This window comes from Neopsephotus bourkii, unplaced genomic scaffold, assembly GCF_033783945.1.
Source record: "Neopsephotus bourkii isolate Nb327-2 ecotype Australia unplaced genomic scaffold, CSIRO-AGI_Nbou_v1 NB_741, whole genome shotgun sequence".
NCBI classification, from domain to species: domain Eukaryota; kingdom Metazoa; phylum Chordata; class Aves; order Psittaciformes; family Psittacidae; genus Neopsephotus; species Neopsephotus bourkii.
In genome coordinates this window covers 768,031-788,264 of record NW_026901239.1, presented here as the reverse complement: position 1 = coordinate 788,264, position 20,234 = coordinate 768,031, and the positions used below count along the sequence as shown (strand labels likewise).

Genomic DNA, 20,234 nt, shown 5'->3' with positions numbered 1-20,234 from the left:
GACGTGCGATAGACACCATTGGTAGATGGACTTTATTTAGCACGGAGCTGCCTCCTCACTGTCTTAAGAGGAAGCAGAGCTGGGCGGGAAGGGAGCCGGCGCGGGTTACTGACATCCGCGGGCGCCGCGAGCCCAAAGCCCTCGGTGTAGGTTCGGAGCGTCTACCGGCGTTAACAGCTTCGGCAGCGGGGAAAGCGGGTGTACAGTGAGCACCAACACTGGAAAACCACCAGGCCAGGGGCCGTGAGCCCCCGCGAAGGCTCCCTGCCCGGCCCCGCCGCACTTGCGGCACCCGGTGACAGAATATATGACATGCCAGGCCTCCCTCTTCCGTGACGTTCGTGGAAGTTCCGAAGGGTAAATCACGGGGAAAAAAACTCGGCGCAGGTTTATGATACTTAATTTGGCTGGAGCTGGAAACACTGCACTGACAGAAAGTTGCACTTTCTCCACTGACTAATGAGCTAAGGCGGCCCGCTGCGGGTGTATGTAAATAATCTCATGTTTCCCCTTGTTGTTTATGCTCTAAAAACGTTACAGCGCCCGACCTGGGGTAGGAAAGTTAGAAGCTGGTGGAAATTCCCTCTCCAAGGAGAGGGCTGTTAACAATTACCCGTGTCTGCGCTGACGACGTGCGGTGATCTCCCTGCCCAGCGGCTGTGGTGGGAGAACGAACGTTCGTGGAGGAGGGAAGAGAGGCGGAAAGAGCCTCGGGAGCTGCAGGGTTAGTGTCGCTCTGCCTGCCTCCCTGCCTCCCTGCCTGCCTGCCTGCCTTGCTCGCCTTGCCCGTCTTGCCTGCCTGCGCGCTCCCCGCTCTCCTATCTCTGACGCAATATACTCGACGTGCTCCGCGGCCAATAGGGTTCCGCCCCCGGGGGCGTTGCTGCCGGCTGATTGGTTGGCAGGAGCCGATCGCTGCGCAAAAACAGAAAAGCCGAGCGCTACCGGCTCAGAAACTGTCGGCAGAGATCAGAGGAGCTGGAGCCTGAGCAGGGGCTGGGACCGGAGCCGGGACGGGAGGCGAGCGGCGGCGGCGGCGGCGGCAGCAGCAGCAGCAGCAAGCAGAAAGACAGACACAGAGAGAGGGGCTAGACGCAAAAGCAGCAAGAGAGGAAAAAAAACTCATCAGCACGTCCATAAAAAGCAGTGATGCTGAACATAACAATAAAAGAAGAAAATGAAAGACTATTAATAGAAGAGAGAAACAGTTAAAATCTTTAAATAAAAAAAGAGGAAAGCCCTGAGAAATCGGGGAATGAAAGTTTTGGGTAGCAAAGCTGCGCTCTGCCTTTTTTTGATATGAAATCTTTTTGGGGGTTATAATTTTTTTTTTTTTTTTTTTTTAATTTCGCGGGTTTCTGCCTTTTCCTTGCATCTGAAGAGGGCATGTCCGCCGGCTCCTCCAGCAGCACCTACCCCTCCGGCTCCCACCAGGAAGACAAACCGAGGACAATCTTGAAATATAACAATTTGCTCCTTGGGATTTGCTGCTGCTGCCTCCGCCGCTGCTGCTGCCGCGGTGCAGTGCCAAGACTCTCGGAATAAATAAAAGCGGGCTACTGTGTATCTCTAGATCCATCCAGCTAATAGCTATTACTAGTTGTCCGTTTATTTCGAAGATCACAGATGAAGTGGGGACGCCTGTTTTCTTCATTGGGTCAGCGTGTGAAACAATAATACTCGTAACAAAAAAGAAGGGAGATGGGGGAGAAAAAAAATCCTAACATGAATCAGAAGAAATAATATCGAGCACCCCCCCCCCTCTAAATCAACCACTTCCCCCCTCCCTTTCCTTCCTCCTCCCCTGATCCCTCTCTCTCCACACGCTCGCAGGCGCGGACACACACACATACACACACACACACACACACACACACACACACAGCTAGACACGCAGAGGTACACACGCTGTAGTGTGTATTTTCGGAGGAGGAGGTGGTGGTGGCTTTTGGAAAAAGAGGAAGAGGTGGTGTTGGGGAGGGGGTATCTCTTTCCCCGTTTGGAGATGATTGTGCTATTCCTCTTTGCCTTGCTCTGGATGGTGGAGGGGGCCCTTTGCCAGCTCCATTACACGGTGCAGGAAGAACAGGAGCATGGCACGTTCGTGGGGAATATCGCCGAGGATCTGGGCTTGGACATTACAAAACTTTCGGCTCGCCGCTTTCAGACGGCGCCCAACTCCCGCAGCCCTTACCTGGAGCTCAACCTGGAGACTGGGGTGCTCTACGTGAATGAGAAGATAGACCGGGAGCAGATCTGCAAACAGAGCCCCTCCTGCCTGCTGCATCTGGAGGTCTTCCTGGAGAACCCCCTCGAGCTGTTCCGGGTGGAGATCGAGGTGCTGGACATCAACGATAATCCTCCCTCCTTCCCGGAGCCCGACCTCACCGTGGAGATCTCGGAAAGCGCCACGCCGGGCACCCGCTTCCCGCTGGAGAGCGCCTTCGACCCCGACGTGGGCACCAACTCGCTGCGCACCTACGAGATCACCCCCAACAGCTACTTCTCCCTAGACGTGCAGACGCAGGGAGACGGCAACCGCTTCGCCGAGCTGGTGCTGGACAAGCCCCTGGACCGGGAGCAGCAAGCAGTGCACCGCTACGTGCTGACAGCGGTGGACGGCGGGCAGCCCCAGCAGCGCACCGGCACCGCCCTGCTCACCATCAGGGTGCTAGACTCCAACGACAACGTCCCCGCCTTTGAGCAGCCCGTTTACACCGTGTCGCTGCCGGAGAACTCGCCGCCGGGCACCCTGGTGCTTCAGCTCAACGCCACTGACCCCGACGAGGGTCAGAATGGCGAGGTGATCTACTCCTTCAGCAGCCACATCTCGGCCCGCGCCCGGGAGCTCTTCGGCATCGCGCCGCGCACAGGGCGGCTGGAGGTGAGCGGCGAGCTGGACTACGAGGAGAGCAGCGTGTACCAGGTGTACGTGCAAGCCAAAGACCTGGGGCCCAACGCCGTCCCGGCGCACTGCAAGGTGCTGGTGAGGGTTCTGGACGCCAACGACAACGCGCCCGAAATCAGCTTCTCCACCGTCAAAGAGGCGGTGAGCGAGGCGGCGGCGCCGGGCACCGTGGTGGCTCTCTTCAGCGTCTCGGACCGCGACTCGGAGGAGAATGGGCAAGTGCAGTGCGAGCTACTGCAGGGCGATGCTCCCTTCCGCCTCAAGAGCTCCTTCAAGAACTACTACACCATCGTCACCGAGGGGCCGCTGGACCGCGAGCAGCCGGGCGGCGACGCCTACACCCTCACCGTGGTGGCCAGGGACCGTGGCGAGCCGCCGCTGAGCACCAGCAAATCCATTCAGGTGCGGGTGAGCGACGTGAACGACAACGCGCCGCGCTTCAGCCAGCCCGTCTATCAGGTCTACGTGAGCGAGAACAACGTGCCCGGCGCCTACATTTACGCCGTCAGCGCCACCGACCGGGACCAGGGCGCCAACGCCCAACTCGCCTACTCCATCCTGGAGAGTCAGATCCAGGGCATGTCCGTCTTCACCTACGTTTCCATCAACTCCGAGAACGGCTTTCTCTACGCCCTCCGCTCCTTCGACTACGAGCAGCTCAAGGAGTTCAGCTTTCAGGTGGAGGCCCGCGACGCCGGTGAGGAGCCTCAGCCTCTGGCCGGCAACGCCACCGTCAACATCATTGTGGTGGACCAGAATGACAACGCTCCCGCCATTGTCAGCCCCCTGCCCGGCCGGAACGGCACCCCGGCGCGGGAGGCGCTGCCCCGCGGAGCTGAGCCGGGCTACCTGGTAAGCCGGGTGACAGCGGTGGACGCCGACGACGGGGAGAACGCCCGCCTCACCTACAGCATAGTGCGGGGCAATGAGGCCAGCCTCTTCCGCATGGACTGGCGCACCGGGGAGCTGCGGACGGCGCGCAGGGTGCCGGCCAAGCGTGACCCCCAGCGCCCCTACGAGCTGGTCATCGAGGTGCGCGACCACGGGCAGCCGCCGCTCTCCTCCACTGCCGCCATACAGGTGGTGCTGGTGGACGGCGCGGCCGAGCGGCCCAGCGGCGGTGGCGGCCTGGGCCCGGGAGCGGGAGCGGGCGCGGTGGGCGGCGGCGGCGGGTCCGGCGAGCATCGCCCCAGCCGCTCTGGGGGGGACAGCTCACTCGACCTCACCCTTATCCTCATCATAGCCCTGGGCTCCGTCTCCTTCATCTTCCTGCTGGCCATGATCGTGTTGGCAGTGCGCTGCCAGAAGGAGAAGAAGCTCAACATCTACACCTGTCTGGCCAGCGACTGCTGCCTGGGCTGCTGCTGCTGCTGCCCTTGCTGCAGCCGGCAGGCGCGGGCCCGCAAGAAGAAGCTCAGCAAGTCGGACATCATGCTGGTGCAGAGCTCCAACGTGCCCAGCAACCCGGCGCAGGTGCCGGTGGAGGAGTCGGGGAGCTTCGGATCCCATCACCACAACCAGAACTACTGCTACCAGGTTTGCCTCACCCCCGAGTCCGCCAAGACCGACCTGATGTTCCTCAAGCCTTGCAGCCCCTCCCGCAGCACCGACACCGAGCACAACCCCTGCGGGGCAATCGTCACCGGCTATGCCGACCAGCAGCCCGACATCATCTCCAACGGCAGCATCTTGTCCAGCGAGGTAAGGCCGGGCCGTGCCCCCGCTTCCACTCAGCCACCCACCTCCGCGCGGGCCGTGCCCCGCCGCTGCACCGCTGGCTTTCCCCCAGGCCCGTGTCGGTTTCTCGGAGCTCCCGTTCCCCCTCTCCCTGCGCTTTGATTCCCGCCTCGTCCTTCTTTTTCCCCCTTTAGTCCATTCTGCCGCCACTCTTCTGCATCTGACACTTGGGAGGCTGCAGCGGCAGGAGAGGGGAGTGCGGCCCCCCCGCCCATGGTTCCTTCTCCCTCTGGCTCTGGTACCGCTGCAGCCAAGCACGTCCCCCCGCCCCGGTGGGTGTGAAGGGAGCTGGCCCCGGCCGGGCAGCGTAGGGTGGGGGGACAGGGGTCCTCCGGGACCGTTAGCTGCAAAGGGGTAGCCTCTGGGTTGGGTCGGGGGGGGTGGGGGTGTGTGCTCAGAGGCATAATCACAGGGGTTTCTGAAGCAACACTTTAAACCTGTGTCTTTCTTTTTTTTTCTTCTTGAAATCTTTGGATGTGCGATTAAGGCTTTGGGGGAACCCCCCTCTGGGACTGTGACAATCTCTACAGTTAGCAGCAACTTTAATTAATTTGTGGATTAGGGCTTACTAATTGACTTTTCTTTCCTCTATCTGAACAGCTCTTTATAACCCAAAGCTGAGTTCACAAAGGAAAGCATCAAGAGTTTCCGTGAAATTATATGCAGAGACTTAACGTCCCCTCCCGTTAAACATGTTGCCTGCATTGTGTTACTTTGTGTGTAGAAAATTTCTATCAAAGCATATGCCATGCCATAATATTACCCTGCTAATAATTTTCTACTGGATTAGCTCATACAAGCTCTCAGTACCTCTCTGCCTGTGCACTACTGAAAACAACACATTCCCTCTCAACATGAATACCGAAACATGAATAGTGGCCCAGCCTGGCAAAGTGGTTTGAGTGACATTTTTAAAGCATTAAGTTTTGCAGTAAAATTCCTAATATTGGCTTGTAAGATTGACCTTTCCTCAAAATACTTATGAAATTCTTGTCTTCTGTTGCCTTTTTAAGGGCTTGGGGGTATGTCAAAGTTTTTTCTTCCTCAGGGCACAGTAACTGTACTGTCTCCCTCTATTTTTATACACTGGGAATTAAAACCAGGCTGAAAACTAGATTACAGTAAGTTTTCTCTCAGACTAAGTAGTACACAACTCTAGAAATAGTTCTGCTGGGTTTTGTGGGAGTCCTTGTGTTGCTTGACAACATGCGCCGTGAGAAAACGTGTCAGAATCTCACCCCAGAAAAGCTCAGGAAAAAATCCTTCATGCCTTCCCATCTGTGCGAGTAAGAGCTGTTTTTCACCCCCTTAACATCCTAGAAACAGCTTGTGTAGGCCTACTCACAGCTAAACATTACCATTTATAGTGAATATGGTGAGGCTCTCTGGTATATTTTCTGAGGTTGGTTATAGAAATATCAAAGAATTAAAATACTTCCCAATATTTTCTTTTTCTAGACAAAACATCAGCGTGCTGAGCTCAGTTATCTAGTTGACAGACCCCGACGAGTAAACAGGTATGATCCCCTTAGCCTTGTTTTCCTTGTGCATGCTTTAGCAAGTCTGAATAGGGTGCAGAATTGTGTTTACTGCAGATGTAAAATACCAGTAAAGCCATGGGAAATCGGTCGTGTAGTTGTACTAAATAAAACACTATCAAATAAAGGAGTTTGAATTACAGCTTTTCTGAACTGGTTTCAAAACCAGCTGAAAAGAGAACAAAATCTCATATTTTATCAGTCTAAAATGTGCTTTAAATACTTCAGAATGGTTCTGTATGGTCTTCCAGAAAACATTGGGCTTCCTTGAGGTAAAGTGGAGCTATCCAGCTTAAGTAAAAGCTGCCAAATTCTTTATACCGATTACATGAAAATCGGGCAGAGTGATAACATTTAGTGTCCATTTCAGCTAACCTGCTGAGGTCTGAAAATGCCAGTTTTGTTAATGGTGGGCAGAGCACCTCTGCAACAGGAGTGCATCACGCACGAGTGGGTGAATGCAGCACCGTGTTTGGCCATGTGATGGCAGAAGAATGTTTTATGAGTTCCTCTTTCATGATTGTAATGTGAGGATGTTTCTGTGTCTAGTTCTGCATTCCAGGAAGCAGACATAGTAAGCTCTAAGGACAGTGGTCATGGAGACAGTGAGCAAGGAGACAGTGATCATGATGCTACTAATCGAGGTCAATCCTCTGGTAAGTCTGAAAAGAGAATGGAAATAGTAGCTCTCTAGGTAGAGACCCTAGAAAAAGGAACAGTTATTTATAGGAATATAATACAAGAGTGGCATAAATAATGTGATCATATTGTATGGGAGGCTGGGTTTAAGTCAGCTTGCTACTACGCCTACCTGGGCAAGGAGATGATTTTCAACCCCTTTTATTCATGGGGCAGAGTTTATTTTCCTCATCTGGGGGGAGGAGGGGAAAGGTGGGGTTAGTGTATTATTCTGCATCATTTGCTGTAGCAAATCTTCCTGCACATTGAAACAAAGTTGTTGCTACCTTTTGTAATGCAGTTTTTCCATCGGCAGCCTTGCAGAATTTCAAAGCACTAGGCAATTTTGTTTAGTAGGCACTTCAGCTGGCATGGTAGTGTGAAGGGCAGGGGGAGTTCCCAAGGGAAAGAATGAACCCAGGGACTGAATGACAGCCAGACTGAGAGGATTTTTGCTGGGGATCAGTGGAGACACATTGGGTGCTCTGAATGTGTAATACTGTAGCATTTTTTGAGGATTGTTTTTTAATTCAAATTGAGGCGCCATATAGTGTAAGTGATTTCTATGTTAATAAGGCCAAGGTATTCCTAAGTACATCTCTCTCAGTCCTGAGAAAGGAAATAAGTGATTAAGTGATTTAAAAGACTGTGATTCAATTCACCTAGAAAATATATACATTGCTGTGTTATCTCCATGTGTACAGCTTTCTGTCTTTGCTCTCATACTGTCAGCTTTTGTCTGAAAGGAATGTTTGTTTAGAGCCTATGCATTAGAATTCATTCTCACCCTCACACTGCATTTTAGCCACCAATACTTGTGCTTTCTTCCCTATCACAATCTCCAACGGTCTGGTGTGTCTTAATTCAATACAGTGATTTATTTTCCCTTCTGTGCTGTATCATGTCTAAGGATCTGCTACAAGTGTGTCATATGAAGTACTGCCAGAGTCTTTCCAGTCGTAAGTTTTTTCCCCTGCCCCCCATCTTAGAAGACACCAGGGCAAGGGACCCGCGTGCTCTGTTAACCTCCCCTATTTATTTTTTTTGAAAAGAGTTTTGGTGACATGGTTTAGTGTGAGGTGCTCCTGCCCATGTCAGGGGGGTTGGAACTTGATGATCTTAAGGTCCTTTCCAACCCTAACTATTCTATGATTCTGTGTTCCTTGCTGCTGTAGTCACTGTGCCCTTAACGATGGGAAACACAAGCACCAGGGGAAGAGGGCCCCTTTATATTGCTTCAAGTCATTAATATGCAGACCTAATGAGACTTGAGAAGAGCCAAGAGTCTCCGGAGCTCCCTGCTTCTTGCAGAGCTTCATGCTAAGTGAACAGAGTGTCTATTTTGTGTCTGGGAACCTGACAACAAACCAGGTCTTGCCAGAAGTTTACATCCGAACACAGAGCTTCTTTCATTTTTGGCCTATATATGGCGTATGATTTATTGTTGTTTTAAAAAGCTGTGTATTTAAGACTCCCCCCACACTTTCTTTTGCACTGTTTCTGATGCAGCAATCAGTGCTACTGAGTTATAAAAAGCTCCCTCTTCTGCTGCCCTCCCTGCATTCCTTTTTTTTTTTTTTTTTCCTTTACACATTTTACTGCAGCAGTCATCTCAATGAACATTTCAATCAGCTTAGTCCCTCAACGTAATGAACCATAATAACCAAACAGGAGAGAAAAGAATAAACATCTGCAGAAGGGGCTGGATTTGACTGATGGTGGGAATATAATCATATAGTTGCACATCAACTGAAAGCTATTCTCTTTTAGATACATTCAGTACTCATTGCTGTGCCTCTGCTCTTTATTCTCTCTCTCCATTTTAAAAGTAATCTATATCTCAGATATGAACACTGGAACTACAGTCAAACTTGGCATTAGTCTTTAGCTGGGTAAATACTTCACTTTCATCATCTCTGTTTTATCAAAATAGGAGAAAAAAAATCTATACTTTCAAAATAATCTCAAATCTTTAAGAATCTGATGCTGTTTATGAACTTCTGTGTTTTCCATGGTGATTACATATGAAGTAATGAAAGGTGACAACTAAGTTTGCTCTACTCACAAGTCACTGTTTGAACTGAAACATCAAATACACAGAACTTCCAATTTAACATATCGGTGCTGTGATTTGACAATAATTTGCATGCAGTTTTTAAATGCTAGTTCTAGATAAGTATTTAAATACAGATATCTATAAAAACTGCTTTAGTCTTCTACATACATATAATATAGTTTTCCTGTGAGTTTTGGGCTGAATCCTGCTGTCGTGACACGAAGACTGTGCCCCTTGACCTCAGCAATGACAAGATATTTTGATATAAAAACTTCACTCTTGCTATTAGTTTTTGGTGGTGAAATTTATGGGGAAAAATAGGAGCATAAATTTTACTTAATCTTGAATGGCTAAAGGGTATATCTGAGGGAATGCCTTCCCAGTTTTTCAGTTGTTCTGGTGCTCTATGATCAATTTGTTCTAAATTACTGAAGGAAAACACAGTGGTTGATAACATGGCAGAAGTTTGGGCTGTTCTGGATTTTGGTTTGTTTTGGGTTTTTTTTCTGTTTTCGGATAACATGCAGTATCCTATTTGTTTTCCAAAGCATTGTATTTTCATCCAAAAATATTCAGTAGGTAATTCACATTGACAAGTAGAACTCACTCCATACCAGTTTTAATCAGCAGCATGTTCTGCTTACAAAACATGATTTTACTGTTCTGTACATGACTTTTGTTACTGTCAGTAGTGAACAGTCCTGTGGCACATAAGTAGCTATTCTGTAGTAGTCCATTGCTAGCCAAGCTGACTAGTCATGGTCACAGTCAGTTATTAATTGTGAAGGAAAACATGCAGGATGAAAATCTGTAAGCATTTTGTAGATTTATCCTGCACAATTATTTAGTGACAATTCTGAACTAAGCTGCTCTTTGGATCATTAAATGTTTTACTGTGTTTTGAAATAAGATTTTAGTTCACCTCTTCACAAAATATATTTTCTTAATAGTGATTTAATCATGGTTTAAAACATGCTGGAGTGTATGTAAGAGATTCATATTGTTCCCTTTAAGGTACCACCTGAATGCCTCCTAATTATCCAGATTCTTACCTACCTTAACGTCCATGAATTATAAAAGTACTGTCATCTGCATTTAGCGGGGAATGGCAAGTAGTGGGGTACTCAAGAGCCTAATATTCATGGACTGAGTAATCATTTCATTAACTGGAATAGGAATCTAAGCTTTTTGCAAAACAACTTTCTGAAAGTGAAGAAGCGCAAGACGTTTTTGGCAAGCAGAGGAGGTGTTTCTTAAACCCAGAGTCTAATTACTTGTGCTCTTCTTTGAAAATTGTTGAAACAAAAGCTGCTATTTGTTGTAGAACAAATACAACTAATACAACACTACTACCTATTATTAACACACTATATTTCAATCATGTTCTGTAGGAGTGATTTCTAAGCATGAGGTTAGTTTATTTCCCATGGTTGATTAAATTCTTGGCCTCCCTTGTGAAATTGCCAGCTTGGGTGCCAGTTAATAGTCTGTGTGCATGTATGTTTAAATTGTATGATTAGACACCTGTCCTGCAAGATGTGGACTCATGCCATCAACATTTTTCATACGGCTGCTCATTAGCTACTCAGCTTTCTCAAGCCACACATGCAGACTTCTTCAAAATACTACCTTTGCTTCACCTTTTTCACTGAATTGGCATGATATGCACTTTGGGAGGGAATATTCAAGATGTGGAAGCTAAGTATGTACTGTCATGTATATAATATAAAATGCATCAGCTTTTTTTTTTTTTAATGTATATATAATCCCCTGGACAGTATATATTGGCTGAGATCTAAAATCAGGCTTCCACTAGTTGACTTTATGAAGGGAATTGATAAGGGTCTAATACGAAGACACAGGGTGAAATATTGCCCCACACCTGTCTAGTACAGATTAGGTAAACCCTAAGCAGGTTAGTATGCATTATTGGAGAAAAGCTATGATATTTCAGTGTTCATACAGAGAAGAATTTGAGAAGTCAGAAGAAGAATTCTAGTTATAAAGGGACAGACAAAACCAGTATTCATTCTGAGCCTGTACAGAGTGACAGCCAAATCCAGTTTTGAAGATCACTTTGGATAAGAGTCTGTCTTGGGTAAAGTGAGAGCAAACATGAAAATGGCTTAGAAGAGAGCTTTGGCTCAAGTTAAGGGCAGTTTCTTTTTCTCTTCATTTTCTTTCCTTGGGCTACATGCTTAATAATGGTCCAGATAGGGTTTTGAAGTTGGAAGAGCTGAATACTGAAGACATTTGGGTCCTTATTCATGTTCTCATGCAGATGAAGTCAGTTTTGTCCAAGGCAGCACACCAATTACATAGCAAGAAAGAATGATAATTCTCTTTCATAAAGTCTAGTTCTTCAGTAGATAGAGTCTTCTACAAAGGATGTTAACATCATTATCCTTATTTACTGACACAAAACATGAATCATAGGGAAATGAGTAACTTGCTCAAAGTTATACTAACCAAATAGTTGTTCTGGTAATGGAGCTCTGAAAAGGAGGCCTGATTCCCTGCAACATGCATATCTCGCATCTAGCTAGCTTTTTCTAATAAAAGGTACCATGGAAGAAACAGCAAATGCCATTTAATTTCAGGTAAAAGTTATGGAAAAAATTACACACGTGGGAGAAAAAAACACTTCTCAGTAACAATACTATGAAAATATATTGTATATGTAATTTGTATCTTTTGTTTGTATTGCATTGTTTACTCAGTAATACATATGAACATGTTCATTTATTACTCTAAAGGCTTGGTATATGGCTCTTCTCCCTTAATTAAATTAAGAAAGAATGCATTATTTTAAAATGGTTTGAGGCCTAAACTGTCTTTCAAACCAATTAGAATTCAATAAAAATAGAAATTTTTATTTTCCCCTTTTATAATAGAAAAAAAGAAGTGAACTGGGACTATGCTTCAGAAATGCAACACTTCCAAGTATCTGATTCAAAGCACCTATGTTCAGGAAATTCAGATGCAGATATCAGATACTTAACTCCTTTCCTAGTTTTGGATTTCAGTGGAGGGAGGGGCAGGGGCTCATTTTCCTTCAAAATCTGCAAAGTTAAGAGTTGTGTGAGAGCTCATATTGCCACTGGCCTCTCTAGTAATAAAGACTTAAGCAAACAGGAATTAACTAGTGTCCTTTGCCATGAGCTTTTATATGTCTACTGTATTTGAAACAGTGCAGTGCTTATCATTTTTCAGCACTTCAAGTGCACTCTTCTATTTGTATCCACAGAGGACATTTGAAATTCATAATTCGAAATCACCTTTAAAATCTCAGTTTAACTGCATGCAAGGTCTAATATGATAACTAAATGAAAAATATAAAGCATTTTTCTGTAATGTGGATTTGCAATTATGATAGGGATCATATATATAATGAGATTTATGAGGGAGATGAGATGGAAGTGTTATACTGCTGAACATTTCTTTTTGTTATAAATCGAGAACATGATTCTTGGCGTATGAAGGAGTTCTGTGCTGAATGTCTTACTTCGTTAACCGTGGTATATCCTTCCTTCTTGGAAAATAACAAATAGCCTTGCCTGGTGTTTTTAACGTTTTTCAATTAGAAACAGAGAATTCTATACCATGACCTGCAGGAAACAGGTGGAGGAAACATAGCCAGCATTCATATCAACGTAAATGTAAATATACGTGGGTGCCCAGGGATTTCAAATTCAGACTGCCAATCTTAATTTCTCTCCTGTCAAAATACTAAAACGAGGGGCTTGGATCTACATCCTTTAAACTCTTAGGAAATACTGCAAGTGATTCAAGTACGAGCAATACCCAGCGCAGGCTTCTTTGAACATTGTGTTCCCATCCTAAACAAGCATTTATATTCTGGCTGTGTGTTCCAGCAGTGTATATTAAAATTCAGATTTATATGTATATAATTTTTCTTATTTTACAAGTTCTTCCCTTCAACGGGGGGGGGGGGAAGTTTGTAATGTAAGCTTGCATTTTATATCTTATACATTCATTACTTTTTTATTCAAAATCCTGATTTATAGTGGCTGTAACATCTCTTTTATAATAAACTGTTATATAATGCTATTCAGTGCACTGCAGCAGACAAGCAGTATTCAAAAGGGAACTAGAAAAATAATATTTGGATAGAGACATTTTGCAGTTTGGCATCTGATGTGAAAACAAAATAGTAAAATGGAGGGTAATTTTCCAGGGGAAATAAAAGTTGATGATGGGGAAAGAAAGGGTCTATCTTTGATTATATTTCTTAAACCCAGTAGTATTATAATATCTACCTCCTCGCTGACTAAAGAATATAATTTAATATTTAGCAATAAGTTTTCCTTTCTCCTGCTGTCTTTCGTGAAATGTTGAATGAATATGGTCACTGATACGCTGTTAGCAAATGTGTGATAATTTTCCTATTAAAAGTAGGAAAACATATATATGTGTTTACATATAACTTTGCTAGGAAGTCTGAACATTGAAATAACCGTTTTGTGTTAAATTTCACTGAAATCTTCTGAATGAAAAAAGGTCAGATTCATGAAGTGTCTTGTCTTGCATAAGATATATTTTTGTGCAGACATTTCATCACAAAAGATACACACACATACGGTTTTACAGATATTTTTATATATTAATTTCCTTCTAGGAACCCCACATCTAAATCTTTCTTTTCAGTCTTTGATAGTTACTACCACTATGGAATTTAGAACAATATAATTTGTACGCCTTGCCTGATGATCTTCATCTGATTCCTTAATCATATCTGCAGTTCACATTTGCATTCTTCAACAGTTCACTGATCAGTAATTTATTTTCAGACTTCTGCATGCCAATTATCAATGCAAGGTTCTAATCAAAACTGGACCTAGCATTGTGTATTACTTAATTTAAAATTAAAAACTCATTATAAAGTTAGATTAATCTGAGATGAAAAGCTTTTTTTTTCTTCCTTCATATTTTTTCTAAGTAACTGCCTTTAGTATTGAATTACTTGTTGATAGCTCAGAAGGATTCTTGCTTGCTGAAGAAATTGATATTTGTAGTGTGAGATAACCTCATAAATATTACTAATATAAGTCAAATTATGGTTCAAAACAGTGGTAGAATTCTTAATACTAATCCTCTCATTGGAGATCAAGCTAATCCAGTTCTTCACAGTGTTGGCTGGTGGGTGAGCTATTGCATGAATCTTATTACAGCTGTTCAAAATTTTTGCCTTTTTCTCCTGCATGTTAGTGTCATTTTTTGTAATTCTAATGCAATGCTTGTAAATGCAATGTTTGTAACAGATTTAGTTCAGATTTGACATACAGCTATTCTAAGACACTCAGTCCTCTTTATACCAGAAAAAAAGATACTTCTTTACTGTTCTGCTTTTTCGGTGCAATGTTGAACATCAGCTTGGAGACACTGGTGTTTATTTTACTCTTTGCTTATGATTTCATACACCATTCCTCTCAAAACAATTATAATCCGGCAACTTAGTGACTCACAATCAGGAAAGACTCTTTTGGAAAGCTGATCTGAAGGTAGTCAATAGAAGCATAACTTGTCATTTGAAATCTTAATAGCCTTAAAAGATTTGTAAGCAAACAGTTCTCTGTTGGCAGGGACAAACAGTTGCTTATATAGGGAAAGCATTAACTATTTTGTCAATAGTATCCACAGCCATGTAACATCGGACTACAGCTACTTTTGTACCATTAATTACAGTAATTTATTATAGGATTCTGTCCCCTTACTTGGATGACTTTACAATAGTAAGGGCTGCTGCAGTAGCAGTGAAAACTATCTCTGAATGATGTAACGATTAAGTAAGCCATCCTGATCACTTGAAAGCTGTATTCCTACTTTGTAAGATCTGCTTTTAGTATCAGTAGGCTCTGTCTGGAAACTAACATATGCACAGATAGTTCCTTTATAGGACTTATTAACATTTCATTCTCATAAATGAAATATGTGGTTCCTTAATCAGGACATATAATTTCTTTGGTCAGAGATACATTTATGTAGAAACAATTCCTTCGTGTTCTTAAACAAGTATTTTCAACTGCTGAATCACAGACATCAACTTACAAGTGGAACTGAACCTTATTTGAGTGGATTCTGAACAGTGAGATCTGCAAGTTGAGAGACTTTCCAACACCTTTCTTCTTGTGATATTTTCGTGTGTGTGTGTGACATTCTGGAATTCAGTTACACTTATTAAATGTTATCTTTGAATCCTGAAGACTGGACAATCAGATGTTTTTTTGTTGAGGAGATGAAAGTAGTGGAAGAAGTTCTTACTTCCTTCCTCTTTCCACTTCTCTCTTGTCTTGGCATAATCTTTCTTGTCTGTCAGCAGCTGTTCACGATGCTGAAGCTTATATGTGTAGTTTCTTTTTCTCTCATGCTTGCAGGCATGGATCTCTTCTCCAATTGCACGGAGGAATGTAAAGCACTGGGCCACTCAGATCGGTGCTGGATGCCTTCCTTTGTTCCATCCGATGGACGCCAAGCTGCAGATTACCGCAGCAATCTGCATGTACCTGGCATGGACTCCGTTCCAGACACTGAAGTGTTTGAAACACCAGAAGCCCAGCCGGGTGCAGAAAGGTCCTTCTCCACCTTCGGCAAAGAGAAGGCCCTTCACAACACTCTGGAAAGGAAAGAGTTGGATGGACTGCTGTCTAATACACGAGCGCCTTACAAACCACCATATTTGAGTAAGTACTATTCAAAAAGCCGCATGAAAGCGTTCCCTTTGCGGGAATAAAAATTAGCTCTTTCTGCTATTCGTAGTAGGGATCATACAGACATCATTTTAGGAGCAGTGGGGAAAAATGGGTTCTCTTGGATTCAGGCACCACTGAAGAAGGCATTGTTCAGTGCTTTTGAAAAAAGACAAAACCTTGGTTGTTTTTAGTATGACATGATAGTCAACCACATAAGTGTCAGCTGATATCAGTGGGGGAGTTGCTCAGTTTTGTTTTCTGATGCTGGATTATTTCCAAAGTTTTCTTGGATAGATTGTTTAAACATTGGCATTGCCCGGCTAACATTTTTGAGACTAAAATTGAGAGCGCTGTCCTAGGAGCTTCTTTTTATGATTAAGCAGTATCTTGTGAATAAACAGTGTGTGTATTATTTTGAAGTAACTATAAACATAGTTAACATTCAGGGTTGCAAGGAAGAAGTCAAAACTTTTTGTCTTCAGTCTGATCATCTTTCAGCCTACATAGTACTGACTTTTGTCAGTGCTCTTCTGTGCCTTATGCTTGTTCCAAAATCTTGCCTCTTTCTTTAGTAACCCTTTGACTATGGTTGGGTGGTATGAGTGTGATAGATCTTAAAAAGATCTTCATAATTCCTTTTGGAGTCTCAGCCAGTTGTAGAACCCTTGAGTAATACTTTGATCTAATATGTCTTTTCATTCTACTTAGCAGCCTTCTGTATTTTATTAGAGACTTTAATCTCCTTGACTTCAAGAGTTTACGATGTTTATCTCATCCAAATAAGCCAAAGACATTAACACTGCAATACTTATCCTTTTTAAAGCAACAGAAGTCCTTTAGGACAGCAGATCAGGGTAAAAAAAAAAAAAAGGAATCTGACTGAATCGTATTAATTTCTTTATTTTTATAAAGTGTTTAGTTGTTTTGAAGGGTGCTGCACTGGCAGTCCTGGCATGTGAAAATCTTTGCTACAGATCATACTCAGAACAGACAGGTCAGTTCTCCCATCTTAATTAGTTCTCCAGGTATTTCAGTCTTGAGAAAGGTCTTTTTGCCACTTCAGTCTATTTTTTAGTTTTCCTGTACTGAAAACTTCTAAATTTGTAAACTAATTCTTATATGTGAATGCCATTCCTAAAAAAACATTTCCTGATACAATCATCTTATTTTGTGTAGGCTGTCAGGTGTCAATCATCTGGTTGTACTCTAAAGACCAGTGTGAAATTTCACTTAACTATGATCTAACAACTCATAACTGTTTTTCCCAAGCTGGTCTTCCATCATATACATCTAAGAATCTTAGTAGTAAGATGTAATCTAGCAGTACTAGTTTAATCTCCATCACTTCATTTAAAAATTTGTGTTTTGTAGCACCGATGGTCTAATCAAAACAGAGTTCTGATGTAGTCTGTGCATTACAATGGTGATTTTATCTGGTGGCACGACAAGGGTAGTTCTGGTCTGGTTTATTCTAGGCCTGGGAGTTTTATTTCAAACAGCAGTGAAATACCTATTTTATTGACAGTTTAGGGATTTTATATTTTGTTCAGCTAACATAAGCAGTATTATTGAACAACATGCTTACATATAGGCACTGGTCTACATTTTGCACTTTTCTGGACAAGGGTATAAAAATTGGAGGTAAAATGTGGGAAGCAGACAATATGAAGGAGAGATATTACATAATCCACACTTAATAATCCAGATTTAATTTAGCTTTTTTATTTGAACCTCAAAGCTAAAACTGCTACAAAACAAGAGTAATATTTCTCCATTTTATTTTCTCTTGTTTAATATTTTCTGTAGTAAAATTTTATATTATAGTTGTATAGCAAATAACAAGAGCAAAGAGAAGAAAGTGAGCACAATATTTGTAACAATGAGTAAATAATTATCAGTAATTAATAAACCAAGAGGAATTCTTAAGAGGAGTTTGATTCAGAAGGAACTTTAGTTGAGCCACTGGGTAATCGCAGCTGTAATAAATTCAACTTCTTACTAAAGAAGGCCATATCAAAATCAGTTTGTCAGTAAAAGATTTTTTTAAAAGAAGCAATTAAAGTGTATTAAACAGAACCTTCATATTCAGCAAGAATACTGTATAAAAAGTTGCAGCATGTATAAAAATGGCCATATAAAAAATCAGTAGCAAAGAAGAAAAAGTATATTGAAGAATGCAAACCCTATATGAACTAAAGAGGTCTCTTAAAAAAAGAAATACTCTTAAGCAAAACAACCACAAAAGAAGCATAAGTTCTAGCAAGTAAACATCAGGATAGCAATTAGTGGAGGTAAGAGGGATTAGGGGAAATAGCCAAAGGCATGTGAATATAGACAATTTTTAAGATGTCAAGTGTAGTAAGGTAGTAGAGAGTGGGTGGTTCTCTTGAGCTGCAGTTAGTGAGGACAGGGAAATTGCAGAGACTCTAAACTGTTTCTTGCATTTATATTTACCAAGGGAGGGATGGAGGAAGAAAGCCATATTCAGGAAGCCACCCTCCCAGGTAGCCATTTCAAATAAATGTGCATGACTAAGTCATGGAAGAGGATGTTGTTAAAAAACTGACTAAAAGAAATAAGAAGTCAGTGGCTTTTTTATTTAATTTTCAGTTTCTAACAAAAGCTAGTAACCAAAGAATGACAGATAACAAATGACAATGTGCTTATTGTTAAAGTGCTAGAAAATTTTGTACAGTACAGACCAGTGAGAAACCTTAGCATAGGACATAAAATTATCACTTTGGGGGTTCAGGAGTAAAGTAGCTGGCATCTGTCCAGTATAACTGCACAGAAAGATTGTCAAGCTATTAGAATTTTGATACAGTGGGTGGAAATTAATCAATATGGTGTATTTGAACTGTCAAAAGAAGCCTTTAACATAGCTTTTGTTTAGTAGAAGAGGCTACAAAAGTAAGCACGTGTTGACAGAGGGCAGACCATTACCAGACTCTCTGCCCAAGAGAAAATTTCATAAGGATAAATAAAACATTTAAGCAGAAGCAGAGTTCCCCAAGTGTCTATGCAGAGAGCCATGGGGTTAAAAGAATTAATTATCTAGAAACAGAAATGAGAGAAATGATGTGGTATTTGCAGATGACAGAAAATGGTTTAGATCAGTCAAGTTTCCAACAACCTAGTATGTCCACATTGCACAGCAGTGCATGGTCCAGAAAAAACAGTCTGCTTCTGACGTAGCTTGCTCTGAATTGAAAGCTGCGGAGCAGTGTCAATACAATGAAACAACTGGTTGAGCTTACTTTTTAAGTTGTGCCATTAACACAGTCGCTACAAATGTAAACCAGTATCTCTATGTGGAGCTTTCACTGTGCCATATGAGCGTATCTGCTTAGGTTTGTGTCAGGTTGGTGGTTGCTTCACTGTGTTCCAATGGACATGTTCAGTGCAGAACGTTGGAAATGATAGGTGAGGAAAGCAATGTATATTATGAGAAATTTGAACTCTTCTTGAGGAAAAAGGACCATGGAATAATTCCTGGAAAAGTATTCCCCAATGTACAAAGCCAGCAAGAAGCAAATAAAATGCCAGGTTGTAAAAAGGAATTGAATTAAAAATACAAAAAAAAGCTATTACAAAAACCTTACAGAAAATATATCACTATGCTGATCTAGTTATTAATGCCACAGAAATACATAGCATAAAAGCGAAACTACTGAAAATATTCCTATGCGAAGTCATATCAGAAGTTTATTACCAATTAATTCAGACAATCTGTGATAGGGACATGAAATAAAAAAAAGGAGACTGCATGAAAGCTGGGCACTCATTTGTCATTTTCAGTGGTAAGAGCGCAACAGGGCAGCAAAAGTTGAAGGGCAAGTAGGTCACAAACCAGTAAGATCGTCCACGTTTGATAAGATGGTACACATTTGACACAAAAAATACAGTAATTGTAAAATTTGTTATTTTGGGGCATGATTGAAACCAAAGGCTCACTACTGGGGATTTGGGTGTATGTTTCTGTGTTGCTTGAGGTCATTGCATGGATAAATGAAACCAGAAGCAGCAGCTATGTTAAAAATTATAATGTAGAAAAGGATATTAATGCTTATACTGAAAAGGGTTTCTCTGTGTCCCATTGTCAAATTTTCACCTTACTGGTCTAAGCCATTAGATTTATTCACACACCAATTTCTACGTAAACATATGTGTTCTGTTCATTATTTGAGTAGAGCACACCAAAAGTATTTTGTACTCAAAAGTGTTTTGTACTTTTTTTAACTCAAATAATATATTATAAAGAATATATTTTCACTCATGTTAGTTACAAAATTGTGATGGGATCAATAAATTGTGGTGGGATTGAAAACATACAGTGCCTCCAGGATTCTTCCAATGTATATGCACTTCTTAGTGCATAATTTACACTTACTTTTCTTACTCATCCATGTGATTTGAATACTGCCCTTCTTCAAACAGTTAAGAAATTTTCATAATGATTTGAATGTTCATAAAATACGAGATTCTGAACTTGACTGGAGAAAATCAGTGAAATAACACTGATGAGGAAAAAAAACCCGAACATACCTTTTGAACAGTTCCTATATGTTTAAAATAGATTCTGAGCATTTCTATTTATTTTTTTTATG

General features: G+C 42.6%; 1 protein-coding gene across 6 annotated transcripts in view; it reads left to right on the top strand.

The window, feature by feature from the left end:
- The first annotated feature begins 751 nt into the window (after positions 1-751).
- PCDH10 (protocadherin 10) overlaps positions 752-20,234 on the top strand; it is a 33,794-nt gene continuing 14,311 nt past the window's right edge. For 3 of the 6 annotated variants that reach the window (XM_061354642.1, XM_061354641.1, XM_061354643.1), the window contains exons 1-4: positions 753-4,609; positions 6,104-6,162; positions 6,733-6,839; positions 15,289-15,618. In XM_061354642.1, the coding sequence (XP_061210626.1) occupies positions 2,006-4,609; positions 6,104-6,162; positions 6,733-6,839; positions 15,289-15,618 (3,100 nt within the window). In that variant the 5' untranslated portion in view covers positions 753-2,005. Of the gene's footprint in view, positions 4,610-6,103; positions 6,163-6,732; positions 6,840-15,288; positions 15,619-20,234 lie in introns of all 6 variants that reach the window. The other 3 variants (XM_061354639.1, XM_061354640.1, XM_061354644.1) reach the window with 3 other exon arrangements.